The sequence below is a fragment of the Eleutherodactylus coqui genome, chromosome 2, assembly GCF_035609145.1.
Source record: "Eleutherodactylus coqui strain aEleCoq1 chromosome 2, aEleCoq1.hap1, whole genome shotgun sequence".
In the NCBI taxonomy this organism is placed as follows: domain Eukaryota; kingdom Metazoa; phylum Chordata; class Amphibia; order Anura; family Eleutherodactylidae; genus Eleutherodactylus; species Eleutherodactylus coqui.
The window spans coordinates 55,887,828-55,909,371 of NC_089838.1; the positions used below are offsets into that span (position 1 = coordinate 55,887,828).

At 59.5% G+C, this 21,544-nt stretch overlaps 2 protein-coding genes across 2 annotated transcripts in view; one reads left to right on the top strand and one right to left on the bottom strand.

The window, feature by feature from the left end:
* The window catches only part of JADE2 (jade family PHD finger 2), a 1,098,400-nt gene that overhangs the window by 862,922 nt on the left and 213,934 nt on the right, over positions 1-21,544 (top strand). The window lies entirely within an intron of this gene.
* On the bottom strand, positions 8,314-21,458 carry LOC136613149 (mucin-19-like). The gene is made up of 8 exons (XM_066594003.1): positions 20,446-21,458; positions 19,341-20,371; positions 17,004-18,464; positions 14,531-15,952; positions 11,783-14,461; positions 10,436-11,674; positions 8,871-9,985; positions 8,314-8,325 (listed from the first exon to the last, which is right to left on the bottom strand). The coding sequence occupies exons 1-8, from the start codon at positions 21,456-21,458 to the stop codon at positions 8,314-8,316; spliced, it is 9,972 nt and encodes a 3,323-aa protein (XP_066450100.1).

Genomic DNA, 21,544 nt, shown 5'->3' on the forward strand with positions numbered 1-21,544 from the left:
ATGGCAGCATCTCCAGGCTGAGTAGTTTAGTGATATGCATGTTTAAAGATTGTGCATGCAGGTGGATGGCCGCCTATTTCCGCTTTCGATTGGGTTAGCGCTGCGCTGGGACACATTGGTGGAGGGTGTGGGTGCAGGCTGGGAGGCACTCATGCCTTTGTCCTGGGAGGGGGGTTGGATCTGTGTGGTATCTCGTGGGGTCATCATATGACTGCACATGCTGGTGGTGGTCAGGTTAGTAGTAGTGGCTCCCATGCTGATCTTAGTGTGGCACAGGTTGCACACCATAGTTCGTCGTTCGTCTGCGCTCTAACTAAAAAACCTCCAGACCTTCGAACACCCAGCCCTCTGCACAGAGGCTTGCCGCGAGGGGGTGCTGTGGGAAACAGTTGGAGGATTATTTGCTCTGGCCTTGCCTCTTCCCCTGGCCACCCCACTGCCTCTTCCATCCTGTTCTGCTGCTGCACTTGCCTCCCCCTCTGTAGCCCTGTCTTCAGTAGGCTTAGCAAGCCAGGTGGGGTCAGTCATCTCATCGTCCAGCAGCTCTTCCTCTGTATCCTCTGTCCGCTCCTCCCTCAGACTTACTGCCCTAACAAAAACCTCACTGACAAAAAACTGTGTCTCATCATCCTCATCCACAAAAAGCTCTTAAAACAGTTGCCGGAAGTCCCCAGCCTCATCACCCTGACTCTGTGAAAGTTCCAAATTTTGGGCATCGGTAACGACAAACTCCTCGGGTGGCTGATGAACATTTTTTTCCGACTCAGGGCAGGGACCCGAGAACAGTTCCTGGGAGTATACCTGTTTAGAATCTCTCCTTTTCCTGGAGTGACCAGGCTGGAAGGAAGGAGGAGTAGCCTGAGGATTCAGAGGTGCAGTCCCTTGGCCGGCATGAGTGGACTGCGTGGAAGACTGGGTGTTGGATAAATTGCTGGACGCTTTTCCGCAATCCACGTCAGCACATGATCGCACTGTTGTGCTTGTAATAATGGTCTACCATGCGGACCTGCCAAATGTGAGATGAAGCTGGGGAGCGGAGATACGCAGCGCTCTACTAATCCCTCAGCAGCAGACTCTGATTCCCCCCAGCCAGGATCTCGACCCTTACCCCTACTCTTCATCATGTAGGATAAAGGATAGAGCAGGGCCCAAATAAATTAACCCATTGTATAGCACTGAGAACTGGGGCTAACTCACTGCACACAGAGACTTGTAGATACCAGAGGCTCTATGCTGTGACAGAAAAAATTAAACCGCTGTATTGCACTGATACCTAGGGGTAATTTACCACTCACAGAGACTTGTAGATAACAGAGGCTGTATGCAGTGCCATAAAATATTAACCAACTGTATAGTGCCGAGAATTGGGGCTAATTCACCACACACAGCGAATGGGAGATGTGAGATACTCTGCACAGGCCCAACAAAAATTAACCCACTCTATAGCGATGAGAACTACGGCGGATTCACTGCACACAGAGAATGGGAGATGTGAGATACTCTGCACAGGCCCAGAAAAAATTAACCTTCTCTATAGTGATGAGAGCTGCGGCGAATTTACCGCACACAGCGAATGGGAGATTTGAGATACTCTGCACTGGCCCAGAAAAAAATGATGCACTACTGCTCCCAGCCAGCCAAAAAAGTAATGCACACAATGAGGAGTAGCCCTAAGAAGGACTTTTGGGTTCATGAAGACAGGATCCCAACTCTAACACTTGCCCTATCTCAGCAGCAGATCTTTCCCTAATCTCTGCCAGCATGCGTCTAAGGCGAGCCGCGGGCAGCACTAGTTTAAGTACTCGGCGGTCACCTGATCCCGCCAGCCACTCACTGCTTTAGACGTGCAGGGGGCTGGCACGTCTCAGCAGGAAGTGGTAATTCCTTCCCTGCATGTTTAGTGCATAAAAAATGGGACTAAACATACAGGGAGGAGAAAGGAAATTTACTCGAGCACCACATAGTAGTCTTACATATTATTGCATGTCAACAACCCTGACTGTAAACAATTCCTTGAACACTTTCGCTTTGCTGCACCAGGTATAGCAGAGCTGAGGGTGCTGTGCGTATGCTATCTGGCTTGTCATAGCTCAGCCTGTAATATGTAATTGGTGCACACAGCAGTAACCACCTCGGCTCTGCTACATCTGCCCCCTCTGTATACTGTGTTTATTGGTGGATGACATTGGTCATGTGACTCTCTCTTTCTCTTCTCACGGACTTGTATTAGTAGTTGTCATGTGACCCCCCCCCCCCCCCCCCACACACACACACACACACACACCTCCCCCAGAAGTAGCCGCTGCAGCATATCTTGGTGCCCTGTCTGATGGTCTCCAGTAATCTGCAGTGTTGGTCCTGCGGCTGGTGTGTAGTGTACGGCCCTGGCTAGGGCTTTGTGCCCATTGTGTTGCAGGCACAGTGTGGTGTAGTGCGGGCACAGTGGAGGCCTGTTCTGTGCGGGGAGCTGTCTGGATTGTACAAAAGAACAAAAGTTTGTGTGGAGCTGAGGGTGAGTGCCCTCTGTGGTGACTGTGCGCACAGTGGCTGGGATAACTGGCTTTCTCAGGAGCCTCCTTGCACAAACATGTGTACTACCAAAGTAGTATTTGTTTTAACATACACCCCCGCTCACACCCACATTCTGGGTGACAGAGGTTTCGGCTTGTTTTGTTGCCACCAGGTTCTCTTGTCACCTTACACTGTTTATTTCTTAGCACTTGCCTTCCACATTGATATGAGCATCGCTTAGCAGCACTTGACTCTCCTTAGCGGCGCTGTTGGCTGAAGCACAACCGTGCCGCTAGACTTAACATAGGAATTTTGACCTGGCCTGTCAGCTCACTCAATGTATCAAACTCAGATTTTATGATTTTACGGCGGTGGTAAAGATGTAACAAATCTAATGACCCCAAAATCATCCATCAAAGGTCAGGCTAAGTGATCAAAGTGTGGAGCAAGAAAAAGGCCGTAGGCTTTTTTATATTCGACTAGCTGATACACCTGGCTTCACCCGAGTTAATTTATTAGAGTTAGATTATCCTCAGACTGCATATACCGACGTCCTTCTGCAGAATGTGCCATCCCTCCCACTCTCCTCACTTTTTACCCTTAGGCTGGGTTCACACAGGGTGGATTTCCAGCGGACGTCTTGCGGTTTAACGGTTGCGGATTTGCCGCAACCCAGCCGCATCTGCGGCAATTACGCACTTGGCGCCTTCATTTTAATGCGGTTTTATACGCGTATTTTCCAGCGGTTTTACCGCACCCAAATCCGCCAGAAAAGTGCTGTGGAAAAAAACGCTGCGGAATTAACAGGATTGTCGCATATTTTCTTGCGGATTTCTTGTTGCTGATTTTGACTAATAAACTGTTTCCTGTGATGTCATGATCCCTGCCCACCACAGGAAAGGAAGTGGGAACACCCTGTGGCAAAAAGGCACATCCCAGACCCCTTGCTCTGTGACGGAAAAGCACCAGAGCTTGGTTTTCGTGGTTGCAGGACGTGGCTGATTCACTTTTGCTGTTGCAAGATGGAAAGCGGGCGTAGACTATGGCTGCGTAAAGCTTATAGGCGACAATTGCTTATACTTAGTACTCATGCAGGCTGAAAAATCCAAAAAGGTGAGCTATATGCGATATGAAAATGTGTGTTTCACTTGCTTAACTTGTGATAGTAGTTCCAAATGATTATGTGTGGTACTGTGCGCTTATGTTCAATTGTGGCCTAATCTCTTGCTGAAACTTTCATCTTGCAGACCGCACGTGCATCCTGTCATCGCTATTGGGTCCATCCCCTGCTGAGCGAAAGGGGGACAAAGGGGCACTTTGCAAGTCTTTTCCAGGATTTGAAAAAGTACGGCTAGTATGGCACGAAATTAAGTTCGCTGCTACACAAACAGTACTGTAATTAAATCTCTCTCTCTCTTTTTGTCTCTCTTTCTCTCTTTGTCTCGTCTCTATCTCTCTCTCTCCCTCTCTCTGTTTCCCCCCTCTCCCTCTCTCTGTTCCCGCCCCCCGCTCTCTCTCTCTGCCCCCCCTCTCTCTCTGTTCCCCCCCTCTCTCTCTCTCTCTCTCTCTCTGTTTCCCCCCTCTCCCTCTCTCCCTCTGTTTCCCGCTCTCTCTCTGTTTCCCCCCCTCTCTCTGTTTCCCCCCTCCCTCTCTCTGTTTCCCCCCTCTCTCTCTCTGTTTCCCCCCTCTCTCTCTGTTTCCCCCCTCCCTCTCTCTGTTTCCCCCCTCCCTCTCTCTGTTTCCCCCCTCCCTCTCTCTGTTTCCCCCCTCCCTCTCTCTGTTTCCCCCCTCTCTCTCTCTGTTCCCCCCTCTCTCTCTCTGTTCCCCCCCCTCTCTCTCTCTGTTCCCCCCCTCTCTCTCTCTGTTCCCCCCCCTCTCTCTCTCTGTTCCCCCCCCTCTCTCTCTCTGTTCCCCCCCCTCTCTCTCTCTTTCCCCCCCACCTCTGTCTCTCTTTCCCCCCACCTCTGTCTCTCTTTCCCCCCACCTCTCTCTCTCTTTCCCCCCACCTCTCTCTCTCTTTCCCCCCACCTCTCTCTCTCTTTCCCCCCCACCTCTCTCTCTCTTTCCCCCCCACCTCTCTCTCTCTTTCCCCCCCACCTCTCTCTCTCTTTCCCCCCCACCTCTCTCTCTCTCTCCCCCCCACCTCTCTCTCTCTCCCCCCCACCTCTCTCTCTCCCCCCCACCTCTCTCTCTCTCTCTCCCCCCCACCTCTCTCTCTCTCTCTCCCCCCCACCTCTCTCTCTCTCTCTCCCCCCCACCTCTCTCTCTCTCTCTCTCCCCCCACCTCTCTCTCTCTCTCTCCCCCCCACCTCTCTCTCTCTCTCTCCCCCCCACCTCTCTCTCTCTCTCTCCCCCCCACCTCTCTCTCTCTCTCTCCCCCCCACCTCTCTCTCTCTCTCCCCCCCACCTCTCTCTCTCTCTCTCCCCCCCACCTCTCTCTCTCTCCCCCCCCACCTCTGTCTCTGCCCCCCCCCTCTCTCTCTCTGTTCCACCCCCCCTCTCTCTCTCTCTCTAGCCATCCGGAGAAGTTCGTTCAGTTCTGTCGCCTACCGATGGAGGCTTTCGAGCGTCTTCTGGAGCTGGTACGCTGGGTTCTCACATTTCAGGACACCATGATGCGCAAAGCGATCACTGCAGAGGAAAGGCTGTTCATCACCCTTCAGTATGTAACCTTTATATTTTTTTTTAACAATTAGTTATAGATTGAGTCCGCCTGCAGACTGGTTGAATTTCCATGTCGCAAGTTTCCACAGGAATTCCGCAGACATAGCATTTCAACCATGATGGGCTGCGCGGATCATTCTGGGAGCGAGACAGAATCGGAGCCCCTGCGGAGTGCTCTACTGACTCACTGTTGTTGCCAGTTCTGACTCGTTCATGTGCGTCCGGGTGAGTCCTTGGAGTACTCTTCCGGTGCACGAGTCAGCTCCCGCTGTGAGTATTGGTTGTTGTTTTATATGAAACAGTTCACTTTCATATAAATTGCTTGTTAGCGTATTGCGCTTTAGCGCAGACAAAGCACGGACATCTACATTGTACTGCATACTTTTGTCTGCAATGATATGCAAGCCGCAATGTGCGGGAACTGTGTGGTGAATCCTGCAGCGAATGATTCGGACATGCATAGTTGCTTGATACCCATATGTATGTGGGTCCCGACGACATGACTTCCCTCCGAAGCAACAATGTCTGGAAAGACCGCACACTGTCGTGCAGGAGTGCATCTGTACCCAATCATCTGACAGCAGACCAACAGACCCCTGCGGCCACACGATCTCAGAGCCGGCCGGCCGGAGGGAGAATCCAAAAAACCCGCAACAGTTAGCACCTACCTCGCAAAGCAACATTGAGCACCCGAAGGGTGCAGGTAAATTATTTTTTTCCTAATTCTCTCTCCCCATCTACAACAAAGATAACGATGGGGAGAAAGGCAGAGGAAAAATGGAGATATAGTCAAGTCTTTATTCAAATGCCCAAATGCTTCCTTCTAAGGGAATGCAGATAGTATCGGTGAGCCACTAATTTGGCCACATGTTTCCATTGACAGAAAATGCTGGTAGTGTGCAGCACATCAATTCTGTGGATATTTATGTGAAGTACTAATTTGGCTCTTTTTATTGTACTAATCTTTTCCCCCTTTTTCTCTGCTTCCTTTTCAGCTTTCTGGCCACAGGAGAGAGCTATGCATCCCTGCATCTCCAATTTCGGGTTGGTAAATCAACCATCACTGAAATTGGGAGGTGCACATGCAGCGCCATCTGGCAGAAGTTGCAGTCCATTGTGATGCCTTCACCATCCGAGGAGACTTGGCACCGTGTCACAGCAGGCTTTCAATCTGTTGCCAAATTTCCAAACTGCCTAGGCGCGGTTGAGTGTGCCTTTGGGATTATGGTCAGTCAGTGGAGAGTTCTAGGGACTACCCTGATGGTAGACCCTACCACAGTTGATGACCTTGTCAAGGCATGTTGTGTTCTTCACAACTATCTCCGGGAATATCACCCCGAGGTAGATGTTGAAGAACTCGAACCCGCCTTTGACACGGCCATCAACTGGAGTGCTGGTCGCCCGGCTGCTAGCGCTTTGCAGGTACGCGGACACTTCACTGACTACTTCCTTAGTCCCGAAGGCGCCGTGCCATGGCAGTACTCCTGTGTCGGTGGTGTGCAGCCCTAATTGCAGTTTGATCCCCGACGACCAACTCCAGAAGAACGCAGAAGACCAGAAGTGAACAAAAAATATGTTTATCGAACCATTTACCGCTGAATGCCATGACATTTACAAAAATACACAGAAAACATTTTTGCTTCATAGTGTGCTACTTCTATGATTTTCAAATTTGTTAAACAGGTTACTTAATAATAAAATTGTTGTTGGCATAACAATTCCCTGAGCAGTTCAATTTCTCACCAATCTTTATTGGCAATCTTGCCTCTCTTAGATGGGCGCACAAAGATGTGAGTATGCAAGCCACAAATGAAAGAACAAAAATTATTTTACTTCAGGCACACTGACTACTCCTATTTCCTGATTGGGGTATCTCTGGGGGAAATCCCAACATTTGTCTCAAGTAGCAATGCAATGGAATGTACATAGAACAAAATAATAAATAACAGATTTCATGGACTTCGAGAATAATCATACCCCAACCTTGGAGGACAGCCATCCAGCTAGCAGCCAGACGATATGTAGTAAATAAGGCACCCAGAGGGCATAATTTACATACACAATACATTCCTTCCAGTACAGTTTTATTAAAAAAACAATTGTCACAGTAATGATACTGAAAGAAAGGAATGTGTAGAATTTTGGCTTGTAGTAGCAGACCAGGGAGCACCGCTTCAGGCCCCTACAGTTTTTGAACAATCTTCCTCCTGACCATCCAGAAAAGTTCCTGGGACACCCGGCAATTCCATGCAGTGTTCCACATGATTAGGGCTGTTGATAAGATGCAAACGGCATGTATCAATCACACGACATTGCAGTGATCCCCCAATGACTGTGTGGTCACTGCAGTGTCGTATAACTCCTGTACATGCCTTCACCACTTCCTGTTTGCGAACTGCCCGGTGGTGAATACAATACTGAGGTAGCGTGTTGTGCTGTTTGGGTCAAAGGGCTGTTCATCAGTGACATGAACGATGGTTGTGATGGGGAACCGGCCGTCATGGTGTCCGTGAAACCACTATCGTGTGAGACATACTGGATGGGATAGCCAGGTGTCCTAGAAACCCTGTCCGGTTGGTCAGGGCAAGATTGCGATGGAAACAATATTCGTGTGGGCGGCTGGACAGCAAAGGCCACATTTTTCATTGCCTTTAGGATATCGCAAGAGTCGGCGATAGGCCGTGGAGACGCAAAGAGCAGAGCCTCCAGAGCAGCATAAATAACGGGAGCAATTGCCCACTGACGCTCTGAGGATAATTCACGAATGCGTGCCGCCACTGCCGCACCCATCGTATCCCACTGATCCGCGGTGTCAGCGCGGCGCAACTTTGCCAGTGCTTCTTTGGCTGCATCAGGCTGATTTTTTTTTTCCGGGGTCGAGCAGCAACGCTACGACCGGACCGCTCGGAACTGGGCTCACGGTTGCTCCCTGTCCTGCTACCAGTACTACTGCTGCGCGACGCTGTTTGTCCCGCCACTTCTGGGGTACAAGAAATGGGGTCCAAATCAGGTGTGCTTAGTCGGCTGTCGTCCAAGGTTGGGGTGCCTTCTATTATTTCGGTATCAGCGGACAATTGTGAGGCCTGATCGGACAATTCTTGCGAAGGCTTTTGGCTCGCGGATTGGGACGGCTGCACGTTACCACTGGTTCTGTGTAAGATAAAACAAGAAATATTTAGAGGAGGACAACAATTTTTAGGTTGCCAATGAGGTAGGGGTGCGAAGAATTAACCTTACGGTTGCAATTGTCTTCCGCTTCTTAGGAACGCCAGTTCGTCGCCGCGTGGACATTTCTTCTTTGATGGGGAAGAGCCACTTTTCTCACAGTCCTTCTCGTGTTTCTTGAAGCGATCGCGGACAGAACGCCATCGATTTTTGATGTCTTTCACTGCAATGTAAAAAAAAATTTAGATACAAGGCCATCCACTTTTTTTTTCTTCTTTGGCTGCAAGGAAGAATGCAGTTAAATCAGAAACATTGTCGCTGCCAGAGCAAACAATACAGCAAACTAGGTACATATAAATGTCTACTTACATATCTCACTTTGAATAATGCGCAATGCAAAATGGGGGGCAATGGATTATTGACATATGACAAAAAATGGGGGCCAAAAAACCGCAAGCACACCATGCTGCAAAGGGGTATGTGGGCACAAGGGGGAACGTGGGCAAGCAACGCAGTTAGAATATATTTACCTTAGGCCATAGAGAGAAGATGGCATTTGAGGGGGCTCCGGTTGGTCTGGTAGTGGTGCCGCCGCTCGCTTTGCTGCCGGTGGTGGTAGTAGCGGTGCTGCCGCTGGCTTTGCTGCCGGTGGTGGTAGTAGTGGTGCCGCCGCTGGCTTTGCTGCCGGTGGTGGTAGTAGTGGTGCCGCCGCTGGCTTTGCTGCCGATGGTGGTAGTAGCAGTGCCGCCGCTGGCGGTGCTGCCGGTGGTGGTAGCAGCGGTGCCGCCGTTGGCTTTGCTGCCGGTGTTGGTAGTAGCGGTGCCGCCGCTGGCTTTGCTGCTGGTGGTGGTAGTAGTGGTGCCGCCGCTGCCGTTGCTGCCGGTGGTGGTAGTAGTGGTGCCGCCACTGTCGGTACTGCCGGTGGCGGTAGTAGCGGTGCCGCCGCTGGCTTTGCTGCCAGTGGTGGTAGTAGTGGTGCCGCCGCTGGCGGTGCTGGCGGTGGTGGTAGTAGCGGTGCCCCTGGCTTTGCTGCCGATGGTGGTGGTAGTGGTGCTGCTGCTGGCGGTGCTGCCGGTGGTGGTACTAGGGGTGCCGCCGCTGGCGGTGCTGCTGGTGGTGGTAGTAGTGGTGCCGTCGCGGGCGGTGCTGCCGGTGGTTGTAGTAGTGGTGCCGTCGCTGGCGGTGCTGCCGGTGGTGGTAGTAGCGGTGCCACCGCTGGCTTTGTTGCCGGTGGTGGTAGGAGGAGTGCCGCCGCTGGCGGTGCTGACGGTGGTGGTAGTAGTGGCGCCGCTGCTGCTGGTGGTGGTAGTAGCGGTGCCGCTGCTGGTTTTGCTGCCAGTGGTGGTAGTAGCGGTGCTGCCGCTGGCTTTGCTGCCGGTGGTGGTAGTAGTGATGCCGCTGCTAGCAGTGCTGCCGGTGGTGGTAGTAGTGGAGCCGCCGCTCGCTTTGCTGCCGGTGGTGGTAGTAGTAGTGCCACCGCTGGCTTTGCTGCCAGTGGTGGTAGTAGTGGTGCCGCCGCTGGCTTTGCTGCCGGTGCTGCCGGTGGTGGTAGTAGTGGTGCCACTGCTGCCGGTGCTGCCAGCGGTGGTAGTGGTGCCGCCACTGGCGGTACTGCCGGTGGTGGTAGTAGTGGTGCCGCCGCTGGCTTTGCTGCCGGTGGTGGTAGTAGTGGTGCCGCCGCTGGCGGTGCTGCCGATTGTGGTAGTAGCGGTGCCGCTTGCTTTGCTGCCGGTGGTGGTAGTAGTGATGCCGCCGCTGGCGGTGCTGCCGGTGGTGGTAGTAGTGGAGCCACCGCTGGCGGTGCTGCTGGTGGTGGTAGTAGTGGAGCTGCCGCTAGCTTTGCTTCCAGTGGTGGTAGTAGTGGTGCCGCCGCTGGTGGTGCTGCCGGTGGTGGTAGTAGCGTTGCCGCTGGCTTTGCTGCCGGTGGTGGTAGTAGTGGAGCTGCTGGCTTTGCTTCCGGTGGTGATGGCAGTGGTGCCGCCGCTGGCGGTGCTGCCGGTGGTGGTAGTAGGGGTGCCGCCGCTGGCGGTGCTGCTGGTGGTGGTAGTAGTGGTGCCGTCGCTGGCGGTGCTGCCGGTGGTTGTAGTAGCGGTGCCGCCGCTGACGGTGCTGCCGGTGGTGGTAGTAGTGGAGCCGCCGCTGGCTTTGCTGCCGGTAGTGGTAGGAGGGGTGCCGCCACTAGCGGTGCTGCCGGAGGTGGTAGTAGTGGAGCCGCCGCTGGCGGTGCTGCCGGTGGTGGTAGTAGTGGAGCCGCCGCTGGCTTTCCTGCTGGTGGTGGTAGTGCTGGTGCCGCCGCTGGCGGTGCGGCCAGTGGTGGTAGTAGCGGTGCCGCTGGCTTTGCTGGCGGTGGTGGTAGTAGTGATGTCGCCGCTGGCGGTGTTGCCAGTGGTGGTAGTAGTGGAGCCGCCGCTGGTGGTGCTGCCGGTGGTGGTAGTAGTGGAGCTGCCGCTAGCTTTGCTGCCGGTGGTGGTAATAGTGGTGCCGCTGTTGGCGGTGCTGCTGGTGGTGGTAGTAAGGGTGCCGCCGCTGGCAGTGCTAGTGGTGGTGGTAGTAGTGGTGCTGTCGCTGGCGGTGCTGCTGGTGGTGGTAGTAGCGGTGCTGCCGGTGGTGGTAGTAGTGGTGCCACCGCTGGCTTTGCTACCAGTGGTGGTAGTAGTGGTGCCGCCGCTGGCAGTGCTGCCGGTGGTGGTAGTGGTGGAGCCGCCGCTGGCTTTGCTACCAGTGGTGGTAGTAGTGGTGCCGCTGCTGGCTTTGCTGTCGGTGGTGGTAGTAGTGGTGCCGCCGCTGGCGGTTCTGCCGGTGGTGGTAGGAGGAGTGCCACCGCTGGCTTTGCTGCCGGTGGTGGTAGGAGGGGTGCCGCCGCTGGCGGTGCTGCCAGTGGTGGTAGGAGGGGTGCCGCCGCTGGTGGTGCTGCCGGTGGCGGTCGTAGTGGCGTCGCTGCTGCCGCTGCTACCGGTGGTGTTAGTAGCGGTGCCGCCGCTGGCTTTGCTGTCAGTGGTGGTAGCAGCGGTGCTGCCACTGGCTTTGCTGCCGGTGGTGGTTGTAGTAGTGCCGCCGCTGGCTTTGCTCCCGGTGGTGGTAGTAGCGGTGCCGCCGCTGGCTTTGCTGCCAGTGGGGCTAGTAGTGGTGCTTTCGCTGGCTTTGCTGCCGGTGGTGGTAGTAGCGGTGCCGCCGCTGGCTTTGCTGCCGGTGGTGGTAGTAGTGGTGCCGCCGCTGCCGGTGCTGCCGAAGGTGGTAGTAGCGGTACCGCCACTGGCGGTGCTGCCGGTGGTGGTAGTAGTGGTGCCACCGTTGGATTCGCTGCCGCTGGTGGTAGTAGTGAAGCCGCCGCTGGCTTTGCTGGTGGTGGTGGTAGTATTGGTGCCGCCGCTGGCGGTGCTGCCGGTGGTGGTAGTAGCGGTGCCGCTGGCTTTGCTGGCGGTGGTGGTAGTAGTGACGTCGCCGCTGGCGGTGCTGCCGGTGGTGGTAGTAGTGGAGCCGCCGCTGGTGGTAGTAGTGGTGCCACTGCTGGCTTTGCTACCAGTGGTGGTAGTAGTGGTGCCGCCGCTGGCAGTGCTGCCGGTGGTGGTAGTAGTGGAGCCGCCGCTGGCGGTGCTGCCGGTGGTGGTAGTAGTGGAGCCGCTGCTGCGTTTGCTGTCGCCGGTGGTAGTAGTGGTGCCGCCGCTGGCGCTGCCGGTGGTGGTAGGAGGGGTGCCGCCGCTGGCTTTGCTGCCGGTGGTGGTAGAAGGGGTGCCGCCGCTGGCGGTGCTGCCGGTGGTAGTAGGAGGGGTGCCGCCGCTGGTGGTGCTGCCGGTGGCGGTAGTAGTGGCGTCGCTGCTGCCGCTGCTACCGGTGGTGTTAGTAGCGGTGCTGCCACTGGCTTTGCTGCCGGTGGTGGTTGTAGTAGTGCCGCCGCTGGCTTTGCTCCCGGTGGTGGTAGTAGCGGTGCCGCTGCTGGCTTTGCTGCCAGTGGGGCTAGTAGTGGTGCTGTCGCTGGCTTTGCTGCCGGTGGTGGTAGTAGCGGTGCCGCCGCTGGCTTTGCTGCCGGTGGTGGTAGTAGTGGAGCCGCCGCTGGCTTTCCTGCTGGTGGTGGTAGTACTGGTGCCGCCGCTGGCGGTGCGGCCAGTGGTGGTAGTAGCGGTGCCGCCGCTGGCTTTGCTGGCGGTGGTGGTAGTAGTGATGTCGCCGCTGGCGGTGTTGCCAGTGGTGGTAGTAGTGGAGCCGCCGCTGGTGGTGCTGCCGGTGGTGGTAGTAGTGGAGCTGCCGCTAGCTTTGCTGCCGGTGGTGGTAATAGTGGTGCCGCTGTTGGCGGTGCTGCTGGTGGTGGTAGTAAGGGTGCCGCCGCTGGCAGTGCTAGTGGTGGTGGTAGTAGTGGTGCTGTCGCTGGCGGTGCTGCTGGTGGTGGTAGTAGCGGTGCTGCCGGTGGTGGTAGTAGTGGTGCCACCGCTGGCTTTGCTACCAGTGGTGGTAGTAGTGGTGCCGCCGCTGGCAGTGCTGCCGGTGGTGGTAGTGGTGGAGCCGCCGCTGGCTTTGCTACCAGTGGTGGTAGTAGTGGTGCCGCTGCTGGCTTTGCTGTCGGTGGTGGTAGTAGTGGTGCCGCCGCTGGCGGTGCTGCCGGTGGTGGTAGGAGGAGTGCCACCGCTGGCTTTGCTGCCGGTGGTGGTAGGAGGGGTGCCGCCGCTGGCGGTGCTGCCAGTGGTGGTAGGAGGGGTGCCGCCGCTGGTGGTGCTGCCGGTGGCGGTAGTAGTGGCGTCGCTGCTGCCGCTGCTACCGGTGGTGTTAGTAGCGGTGCCGCCGCTGGCTTTGCTGTCGGTGGTAGCAGCGGTGCTGCCACTGGCTTTGCTGCCGGTGGTGGTTGTAGTAGTGCCGCCGCTGGCTTTGCTCCCGGTGGTGGTAGTAGCGGTGCCGCCGCTGGCTTTGCTGCCAGTGGGGCTAGTAGCGGTGCCGCTGCTGGCTTTGCTGCCAGTGGGGCTAGTAGTGGTGCTGTCGCTGGCTTTGCTGCCGGTGGTGGTAGTAGCGGTGCCGCCGCTGGCTTTTCTGCCGGTGGTGGTAGTAGTGGAGCCGCCGCTGGCTTTCCTGCTGGTGGTGGTAGTACTGGTGCCGCCGCTGGCGGTGCGGCCAGTGGTGGTAGTAGCGGTGCCGCTGGCTTTGCTGGCGGTGGTGGTAGTAGTGATGTCGCCGCTGGCGGTGTTGCCAGTGGTGGTAGTAGTGGAGCCGCCGCTGGTGGTGCTGCCGGTGGTGGTAGTAGTGGAGCTGCCGCTAGCTTTGCTGCCGGTGGTGGTAATAGTGGTGCCGCTGTTGGCGGTGCTGCTGGTGGTGGTAGTAAGGGTGCCGCCGCTGGCAGTGCTAGTGGTGGTGGTAGTAGTGGTGCTGTCGCTGGCGGTGCTGCTGGTGGTGGTAGTAGCGGTGCTGCCGGTGGTGGTAGTAGTGGTGCCACCGCTGGCTTTGCTACCAGTGGTGGTAGTAGTGGTGCCGCCGCTGGCAGTGCTGCCGGTGGTGGTAGTGGTGGAGCCGCCGCTGGCTTTGCTACCAGTGGTGGTAGTAGTGGTGCCGCTGCTGGCTTTGCTGTCGGTGGTGGTAGTAGTGGTGCCGCCGCTGGCGGTGCTGCCGGTGGTGGTAGGAGGAGTGCCACCGCTGGCTTTGCTGCCGGTGGTGGTAGGAGGGGTGCCGCCGCTGGCGGTGCTGCCAGTGGTGGTAGGAGGGGTGCCGCCGCTGGTGGTGCTGCCGGTGGCGGTAGTAGTGGCGTCGCTGCTGCCGCTGCTACCGGTGGTGTTAGTAGCGGTGCCGCCGCTGGCTTTGCTGTCGGTGGTAGCAGCGGTGCTGCCACTGGCTTTGCTGCCGGTGGTGGTTGTAGTAGTGCCGCCGCTGGCTTTGCTCCCGGTGGTGGTAGTAGCGGTGCCGCCGCTGGCTTTGCTGCCAGTGGGGCTAGTAGTGGTGCTTTCGCTGGCTTTGCTGCCGGTGGTGGTAGTAGCGGTGCCGCCGCTGGCTTTGCTGCCGGTGGTGGTAGTAGTGGCGCCGCCGCTGCCGGTGCTGCCGAAAGTGGTAGTAGCGGTACCGCCACTGGCGGTGCTGCCGGTGGTGGTAGTAGTGGTGCCACCGTTGGATTCGCTGCCGCTGGTGGTAGTAGTGAAGCCGCCGCTGGCTTTGCTGCTGGTGGTGGTAGTATTGGTGCCGCCGCTGGCGGTGCTGCCGGTGGTGGTAGTAGCGGTGCCGCTGGCTTTGCTGGCGGTGGTGGTAGTAGTGATGTCGCCGCTGGCGGTGCTGCCGGTGGTGGTAGTAGTGGAGCCGCCGCTGGTGGTTCTGCCAGTGGTGGTAGTAGTGGAGCTGCCGCTAGCTTTGCTGCCGGTGGTGGTAGTAGTGGTGCCGCCGTTGGCGGTGCTGCCGGTGGTGGTAGTAGGGGTGCCGCCACTGGCGGTGCTGGTGGTAGTAGTGGTGCTGTCGCGGGCGGTGCTGCCGGTGGTGGTAGTAGCGGTGCTGCCGGTGGTGGTAGTAGTGGTGCCACTGCTGGCTTTGCTACCAGTGGTGGTAGTAGTGGTGCCGCCGCTGGCAGTGCTGCCGGTGGTGGTAGTAGTGGAGCCGCCGCTGGCGGTGCTGCCGGTGGTGGTAGTAGTGGAGCCGCTGCTGCGTTTGCTGTCGCGGGTGGTAGTAGTGGTGCCGCCGCTGGCGCTGCCGGTGGTGGTAGGAGGGGTGCCGCCGCTGGCTTTGCTGCCGGTGGTGGTAGAAGGGGTGCCGCCGCTGGCGGTGCTGCCGGTGGTAGTAGGAGGGGTGCCGCCGCTGGTGGTGCTGCCGGTGGCGGTAGTAGTGGCGTCGCTGCTGCCGCTGCTACCGGTGGTGTTAGTAGCGGTGCTGCCACTGGCTTTGCTGCCGGTGGTGGTTGTAGTAGTGCCGCCGCTGGCTTTGCTCCCGGTGGTGGTAGTAGCGGTGCCGCCGCTGGCTTTGCTGCCAGTGGGGCTAGTAGTGGTGCTGTCGCTGGCTTTGCTGCCGGTGGTGGTAGTAGCGGTGCCGCCGCTGGCTTTGCTGCCGGTGGTGGTAGTAGTGGAGCCGCCGCTGCCGGTGCTGCCGATGGTGGTAGTAGTGGTGCCGCCACTGGCGGTGCTGCCGGTGGTGGTAGTAGTGGTGCCGCCGCTGGCTTTGCTGCCAGTGGGGCTAGTAGTGGTGCTGTCGCTGGCTTTGCTGCCGGTGGTGGTAGTAGCGGTGCCGCCGCTGGCTTTGCTGTCGGTGGTGGTAGTAGTGGCGCCGCCGCTGGTGGTGCTGCCGGTGGTGGTAGTAGTGGTGCCGCCGCTGGATTTGCTGCCGGTGGTGGTAGTAGTGGTGCCGCCGCTGGCGGTGCTGCTGGTGGTGGTAGTAGCGGTGCCGCCGCTGGCTTTGCTGCTAGTGGTGGTACTACTGGTGCTGCCACTGGCGGTGCTGCCGGTGGTGGTAGTAGTGGAGCCGCCGCTGGCGGTGCTGCCGGTGGTGGCAGGATGGGTGCCGCCGCTAGCGGTGCTGACGGTGGTGGCAGGAGGGGTGCCGCCGCTGGCTTTGCTGCCGTTGGTGGTAGTAGCGGTGCCGCCACTGGCTTTGCTGGAGCAACGCAAAATAGCGCAATCAAATACAAAGATGGCCGTGGGTCGTGCCCGTGCGAAAGCCGCGCCTAGTGGCAAGGGAAGTGATATACACGAGGAATCAAATAAAAAAAAATGGGTGGAGATCTGCACACATGCAATAATGCGCAATGCAAAAGGGGGGACAATGGATTATTGACATAAGACAAAAAATGGGGGCCAAAAAACCGCAAGCACACCATGCTGCAAAGGGGTATGTGGGCACAAGGGGGAATGTGGGCAAGCAACGCAGTTAGAATATATTTACCTTAGGCCATAGAGAGAAGATGGCATTTGAGGGGGCTCCGGTTGGTCTGGTAGTGGTGCCGCCGCTGGCTTTGCTGCCGGTGGTGGTAGTAGCGGTGCTGCCGCTGGCTTTGCTGCCGGTGGTGGTAGTAGTGGTGCCTCCGCTGGCTTTGCTGCCGGTGGTGGTAGTAGTGGTGCCGCCGCTGGCTTTGCTGCCGGTGGTGGTAGTAGCAGTGCCGCCGCTGGCGGTGCTACCGGTGGTGGTAGCAGCGGTGCCGCCGATGGCTTTGCTGCCGGTGTTGGTAGTAGCGGTGCCGCCGCTGGCTTTGCTGCTGCTGGTGGTAGTAGTGGTGCCGCCGCTGCCGTTGCTGCCGGTGGTGGTAGCAGTGGTGCCGCCTCTGTTGGTATTGCCGGTGGTGGTAGTAGCGGTGCCGCCGCTGGCTTTGCTGCCAGTGGTGGTAGTAGTGGTGCCGCCGCTGGCGGTGCTGGCAGTGGTGGTAGTAGCGGTGCCTCTGGCTTTGCTGCCGATGGTGTTGGTAGTGGTGCTGCCGCTGGCGGTGCTGCCGGTGGTGGTAGTAGGGGTGCCGCCGCTGGCGGTGCTGCTGGTGGTGGTAGTAGTGGTGCCGCTGCTGCCGGTGCTGCCAGCGGTGGTAGTGGTGCCGCCACTGGCGGTACTGCCGGTGGTGGTAGTAGTGGTGCCGCCGCTGGCTTTGCTGCCGGTGGTGGCAGTAGTGGTGCCACCGCTGGCGGTGCTGCCGGTTGTGGTAGTAGCGGTGCCGCTTGCTTTGCTGCCGGTGGTGGTAGTAGTGATGCCGCCGCTGGCTTTGCTGCCGGTGGTGGTAGTAGTGGTGCCACCGCTGGCGGTGCTGCCGGTTGTGGTAGTAGCGGTGCCGCTTGCTTTGCTGCCGGTGGTGGTAGTAGCGGTGCCACCGCTGGCTTTGCTACCAGTGGTGGTAGTAGTGGTGCCGCCGCTGGCGGTGCTGCCGGTGGTGGTAGTAGTGGAGCCGCCGCTGGCGGTGCTGCCGGTGGTGGTAGGAGGGGTGCCACCGCTGGCTTTGCTGCTGGTGGTGGTAGGAGGGGTGCCGCCACTGGCTTTGCTGCCGGTGGTGGTAGGAGGAGTGCCGCCGCTGGCGGTGCTGCCGGTGGTGGTAGTAGTGGCGCCGCTGCTGCCGGTGGTGGTAGTAGCGGTGCTGCCGCTGGTTTTGCTGCCAGTGGTGGTAGTAGCGGTGCTGCCGCTGGCTTTGCTGCCGGTGGTAATAGTAGTGATGCCGCTGCTGGCGGTGCTGCCGGTGGTGGTAGTAGTGGAGCCGCTGCTCGCTTTGCTGCCGGTGGTGGTAGTAGTGAAGCCGCTGCTGGCTTTGCTGCTGGTGGTGGTAGTAGTGGTGCCGCCGCTGGCGGTGCTGCCGGTGGTGGTAGGAGGGGTGCCACCGCTGGCTTTGCTGCTGGTGGTGGTAGGAGGGGTGCCGCCACTGGCTTTGCTGCCGGTGGTGGTAGGAGGAGTGCCGCCGCTGGCGGTGCTGCCGGTGGTGGTAGTAGTGGCGCCGCTGCTGCCGGTGGTGGTAGTAGCGGTGCCGCCGCTGGTTTTGCTGCCAGTGGTGGTAGTAGCGGTGCTGCCGCTGGCTTTGCTGCCGGTGGTAATAGTAGTGATGCCGCTGCTGGCGGTGCTGCGGGTGGTGGTAGTAGTGGAGCCGCTGCTCGCTTTGCTGCCGGTGGTGGTAGTAGTGGTGCCGCCTCTGGCTTTGCTGCCAGTGGTGGTAGTAGTGGTGCCGCCGCTGGCTTTGCTGCCAGTGGTGGTAGTAGTGGTGCCGCCGCTGGCTTTGCTGCCGGTGGAGGTAGTAGCGGTGCCGCCGCTGGCTTTGCTGCCGGTGGAGGTAGTAGCGGTGCCGACGCTGGCTTTGCTGCCGGTGCTGCCGGTGGGAGTAGTAGTGGTTCCACTGCTGCCGGTGCTGCCAGCGGTGGTAGTGGTGCCGCCACTGGCGGTACTGCCGGTGGTGGTAGTAGTGGTATCGCCGCTGGCTTTGCTGCCGGTGGTGGTAGTAGTGGTGCCACCGCTGGCTGTGCTGCCGGTTGTGGTAGTAGCGGTGCCGCTTGCTTTGCTGCCGGTGGTGGTAGTAGTGATGCCGCCGCTGGCGGTGCTGCCGGTTGTGGTAGTAGTGGAGCCGCCGCTGGCGGTGCTGCCGCTGGTGGTAGTAGTGGAGCTGCCGCTAGCTTTGCTGCCGGTGGTGGCAGTAGTGGTGCCGCTGGTGGTGCTGCCGGTGGTGGTAGTAGCGTTGCTGCTGGCTTTGCTGCCGGTGGTGGCAGTAGTGGAGCTGCTGGCTTTGCTGCCGGTGGTGATGGTAGTGGTGCCGCCGCTGGCGGTGCTGCCGGTGGTGGTAGTAGGGGTGCCGCCGCTGGCGGTGCTGCTGGTGGTGGTAGTAGTGGTGCCGTCGCTGGCGGTGCTGCCGGTGGTTGTAGTAGCGGTGCCGCCGCTGACGGTGCTGCTGGTGGTGGTAGTAGTGGTGCCGCCGCTGGCTTTGCTACCAGTGGTGGTAGTAGTGGTGCCGCCGCTGGCGGTGCTGCCGGAGGTGGTAGTAGTGGAGCCGCCGCTGGCGGTGCTGCCGGTGGTGGTAGTAGTGGAGCCGCCGCTGGCTTTGCTGCCGGTGGCGGTAGGAGGGGTGCCGCCGCTGGCGGTGCTGCCGGAGGTGGTAGTAGTGGAGCCGCCGCTGGCTTTGCTGCTGGTGGTGGTAGTACTGGTGCCGCCGCTGGCGGTGCTGCCGGTGGTGGTAGTAGCGGTGCCGCTGGCTTTGCTGGCGGTGGTGGTAGTAGTGATGTCGCCGCTGGCGGTGTTGCCGGTGGTGGTAGTAGTGTAGCCGCCGCTAGTGGTGCTGCCGGTGGTGGTAGTAGTGGAGCTGCCGCTAGCTTTTCTGCCGGTGGTGGTAATAGTGGTGCCGCTGTTGGCGGTGCTGCCGGTGGTGGTAGTAAGGGTGCCACCGCTGGCAGTGCTGGTGGTGGTGGTAGTAGTGGTGCTGTCGCTGGCGGTGCTGCTGGTGGTGTTAGTAGCGGTGCTGCCGGTGGTGGTAGTAGTGGTGCCGCCGCTGGCAGTGCTGCCGGTGGTGGTAGTGGTGGAGCCGCCGCTGGCGGTGCTGCCGGTGGTGGTAGTAGTGGAGCCGCTGCTGGCGGTGCTGCCGGTGGTGGTAGGAGGGGTGCCACCACCGGCGGTGCTGCCGGTGGTGGTAGGAGGGGTGCCGACGCTGGCTTTGCTGCCGGTGGTGGTAGGAAGGGTGCCGCCGCTGGCGGTGCTGCCAGTGGTGGTAGGAGGGGTGCCGCCGCTGGTTGTGCTGCCGGTGGCGGTAGTAGTGGCGTCGCTGCTGCCGCTGCTACCGATGGTATTAGTAGCGGTGCCGCCGCTGGCTTTGCTGTCAGTGGTGGTAGCAGCGGTGCTGCCACTGGCTTTGCTGCCGGTGGTGGTTGTAGCGGTGCCGCCACTGGCGGTGCTGCCGATGGTGGTAGTAGCGGTACCGCTACTGGCGTTGCTGCTGGTGGTGGTAGTAGCGGTGCTGCCACTGGCGGTGCTGCCGGTGGTGGTAGTAGTGGTGCCGCCGCTGGCACTGCTGCTGGTGGTGGTAGTAGCGGTGCCGCTGCTGGCTTTGCTGCTAGCGGTGGTACTACTGGTGCTGCCACTGGCGGTGCTGCCGGTGGTGGTAGTAGTGGAGCCGCCGCTGGCAGTGCTGCCGGTGGTGGCAGGATGGGTGCCGCCGCTGGCGGTGCTGCCGGTGGTGGCAGGATGGGTTCCGCCGCTGGCGGTGCTGCCGTTGGTGGTAGTAGCGGTGCCGCCACTGGCTTTGCTGCCGTTGGTGGTAGTAGTGGCGCCGCTGCTGCCGGTGTTGGTAGTAGCGGTGGCGCCGCTGCTGCCAGTGGCGGTAGTAGTGGTGCCGCCGCTGGCGGTGCTGACGGTGGTGGCAATGTGGGTGCCGCCGCTGGCGGTGCTGCCGCTGGTGGCAGGAGGGGTGCCGCCGCTGGTGGTGCTGCCGGTGGTGGTAGGAGGGGTGCCGCCGCTGGTATTGCTGCCGGTGGTGGTAGTAGCAGTGCCGCCGCTAGCTTTGCTGCCGGTGGTGGTAGCAGCGGTGCCACCGCTGGCTTTGCTGCCATTGGTGGTTGTAGTGGCGTCGCTGCTGCCAGGGTTGGTAGTAGCGGTGGCGCCGCTGCTGCTGCTGGTGGTAGTAGTGGTGCCGCCGCTGGCTTTGCTGCCGGTGGTGGTAGTAGTGGCGCTGCTGCCGGCAGTGCTGCCGGTGGTGGTAGTAGTGGTGCCGCCACTGGCAGTGCTGCCGGTGGTGGTAGTAGCGGTGCGCCGCTGCCTTTGCTGCCAGTGGTGGTAGTAGTGGTGCCGCCGCTGGCTTTGCTGCCGGTGGTGGTAGTAGCGGTGCCGCCGCTGGCTTTGCTGCCGGTGGTGGTAGTAGTGGCGTCGCTGCTGCCGCTGCTACCGATGGTATTAGTAGCGGTGCCGCCGCTGGCTTTGCTGTCAGTGGTGGTAGCAGCGGTGCTGCCACTGGCTTTGCTGCCGGTGGTGGTTGTAGTAGTGCCGCCGCTGGCTTTGCTCCCGGTGGTGGTAGTAGTGGTGCCGCCGCTGGCTTTGCTGCCGGTGGTGGTAATAGTGGTGCCGCCGCTGGCTTTGCTGCCGATGGTGGTAGTAGCGGTACCGCCGCTGGCTTTGCTGCCGGTGGTGGTAGTAGTGGTGCCGCCGCTGGCTTTGCTGCCGATGGTGGTAGTAGCGGTACCGCCACTGGCGTTGCTGCTGGTGGTGGTAGTAGCGGTGCCGCCACTGGCGGTGCTGCCGGTGGTGGTAGTAGCGGTGCCGCTGCTGGCTTTGCTGCTAGCGGTGGTACTACTGGTGCTGCCACTGGCGGTGCTGCCGGTGGTGGTAGTAGCGGTGCCGCCACTGGCTTTGCTGCCGTTGGTGGTAGTAGTGGCGCCGCTGCTGCCGGTGTTGGTAGTAGCGGTGGCGCCGCTGCTGCCAGTGGCGGTAGTAGCGATGCTGCCGCTGGCTTTGCTGCCAATGGTGGTACTAGCAGTGCCGCCGCTGGCTTTGCTGCCGGTGGTGGTAGGAGGGGTGCCGCCGATGGCGGTGCTGCCGGTGGTGTTGGTGCCCCCCGCGGGGTTATGCTGCTGCCGCCGCCGCTTAGGCTTACGCTGCCTGTGATGCTGGTGCCCCCCGTGGTGGTGCTGCCGCTGCTGCTTACGTTGCCGGTGGTGCTGTTGCGCCAGATGGTGATGCTGCCGCTGCTGCTTACGCTGCCTGTGGTGCTGGTGCCCCCGGGGATAATGCTGCCGCATGGCCGACGCTGCCGGTAGTGGAGATGATGGCGGAGAAGCTACTGCTACCTGCTTCCTCTCGCCACGAGGTCCCACTAGAAATGGTG

Excerpts from the sequence above, each read along its gene's own strand:
- LOC136613149 (XM_066594003.1), bottom strand. The coding sequence starts at position 21,458 with ATGCGGCAGCATTATCCCCGGGGGCACCAGCACCACAGGCAGCGTAAG. Across the intron at positions 14,462-14,530 it reads CACCGCCAGCAAAGCCAGCG|CCAGCGGCGGCTTCACTACT; the intron begins GCACCGCTACTA and ends CCAGCAGCAAAG. Across the intron at positions 9,986-10,435 it reads CGGCAGCACCGTCAGCGGCG|CCAGCGGCGGCACCACTACT; the intron begins GCACCGCTACTA and ends CCGGCAGCAAAG.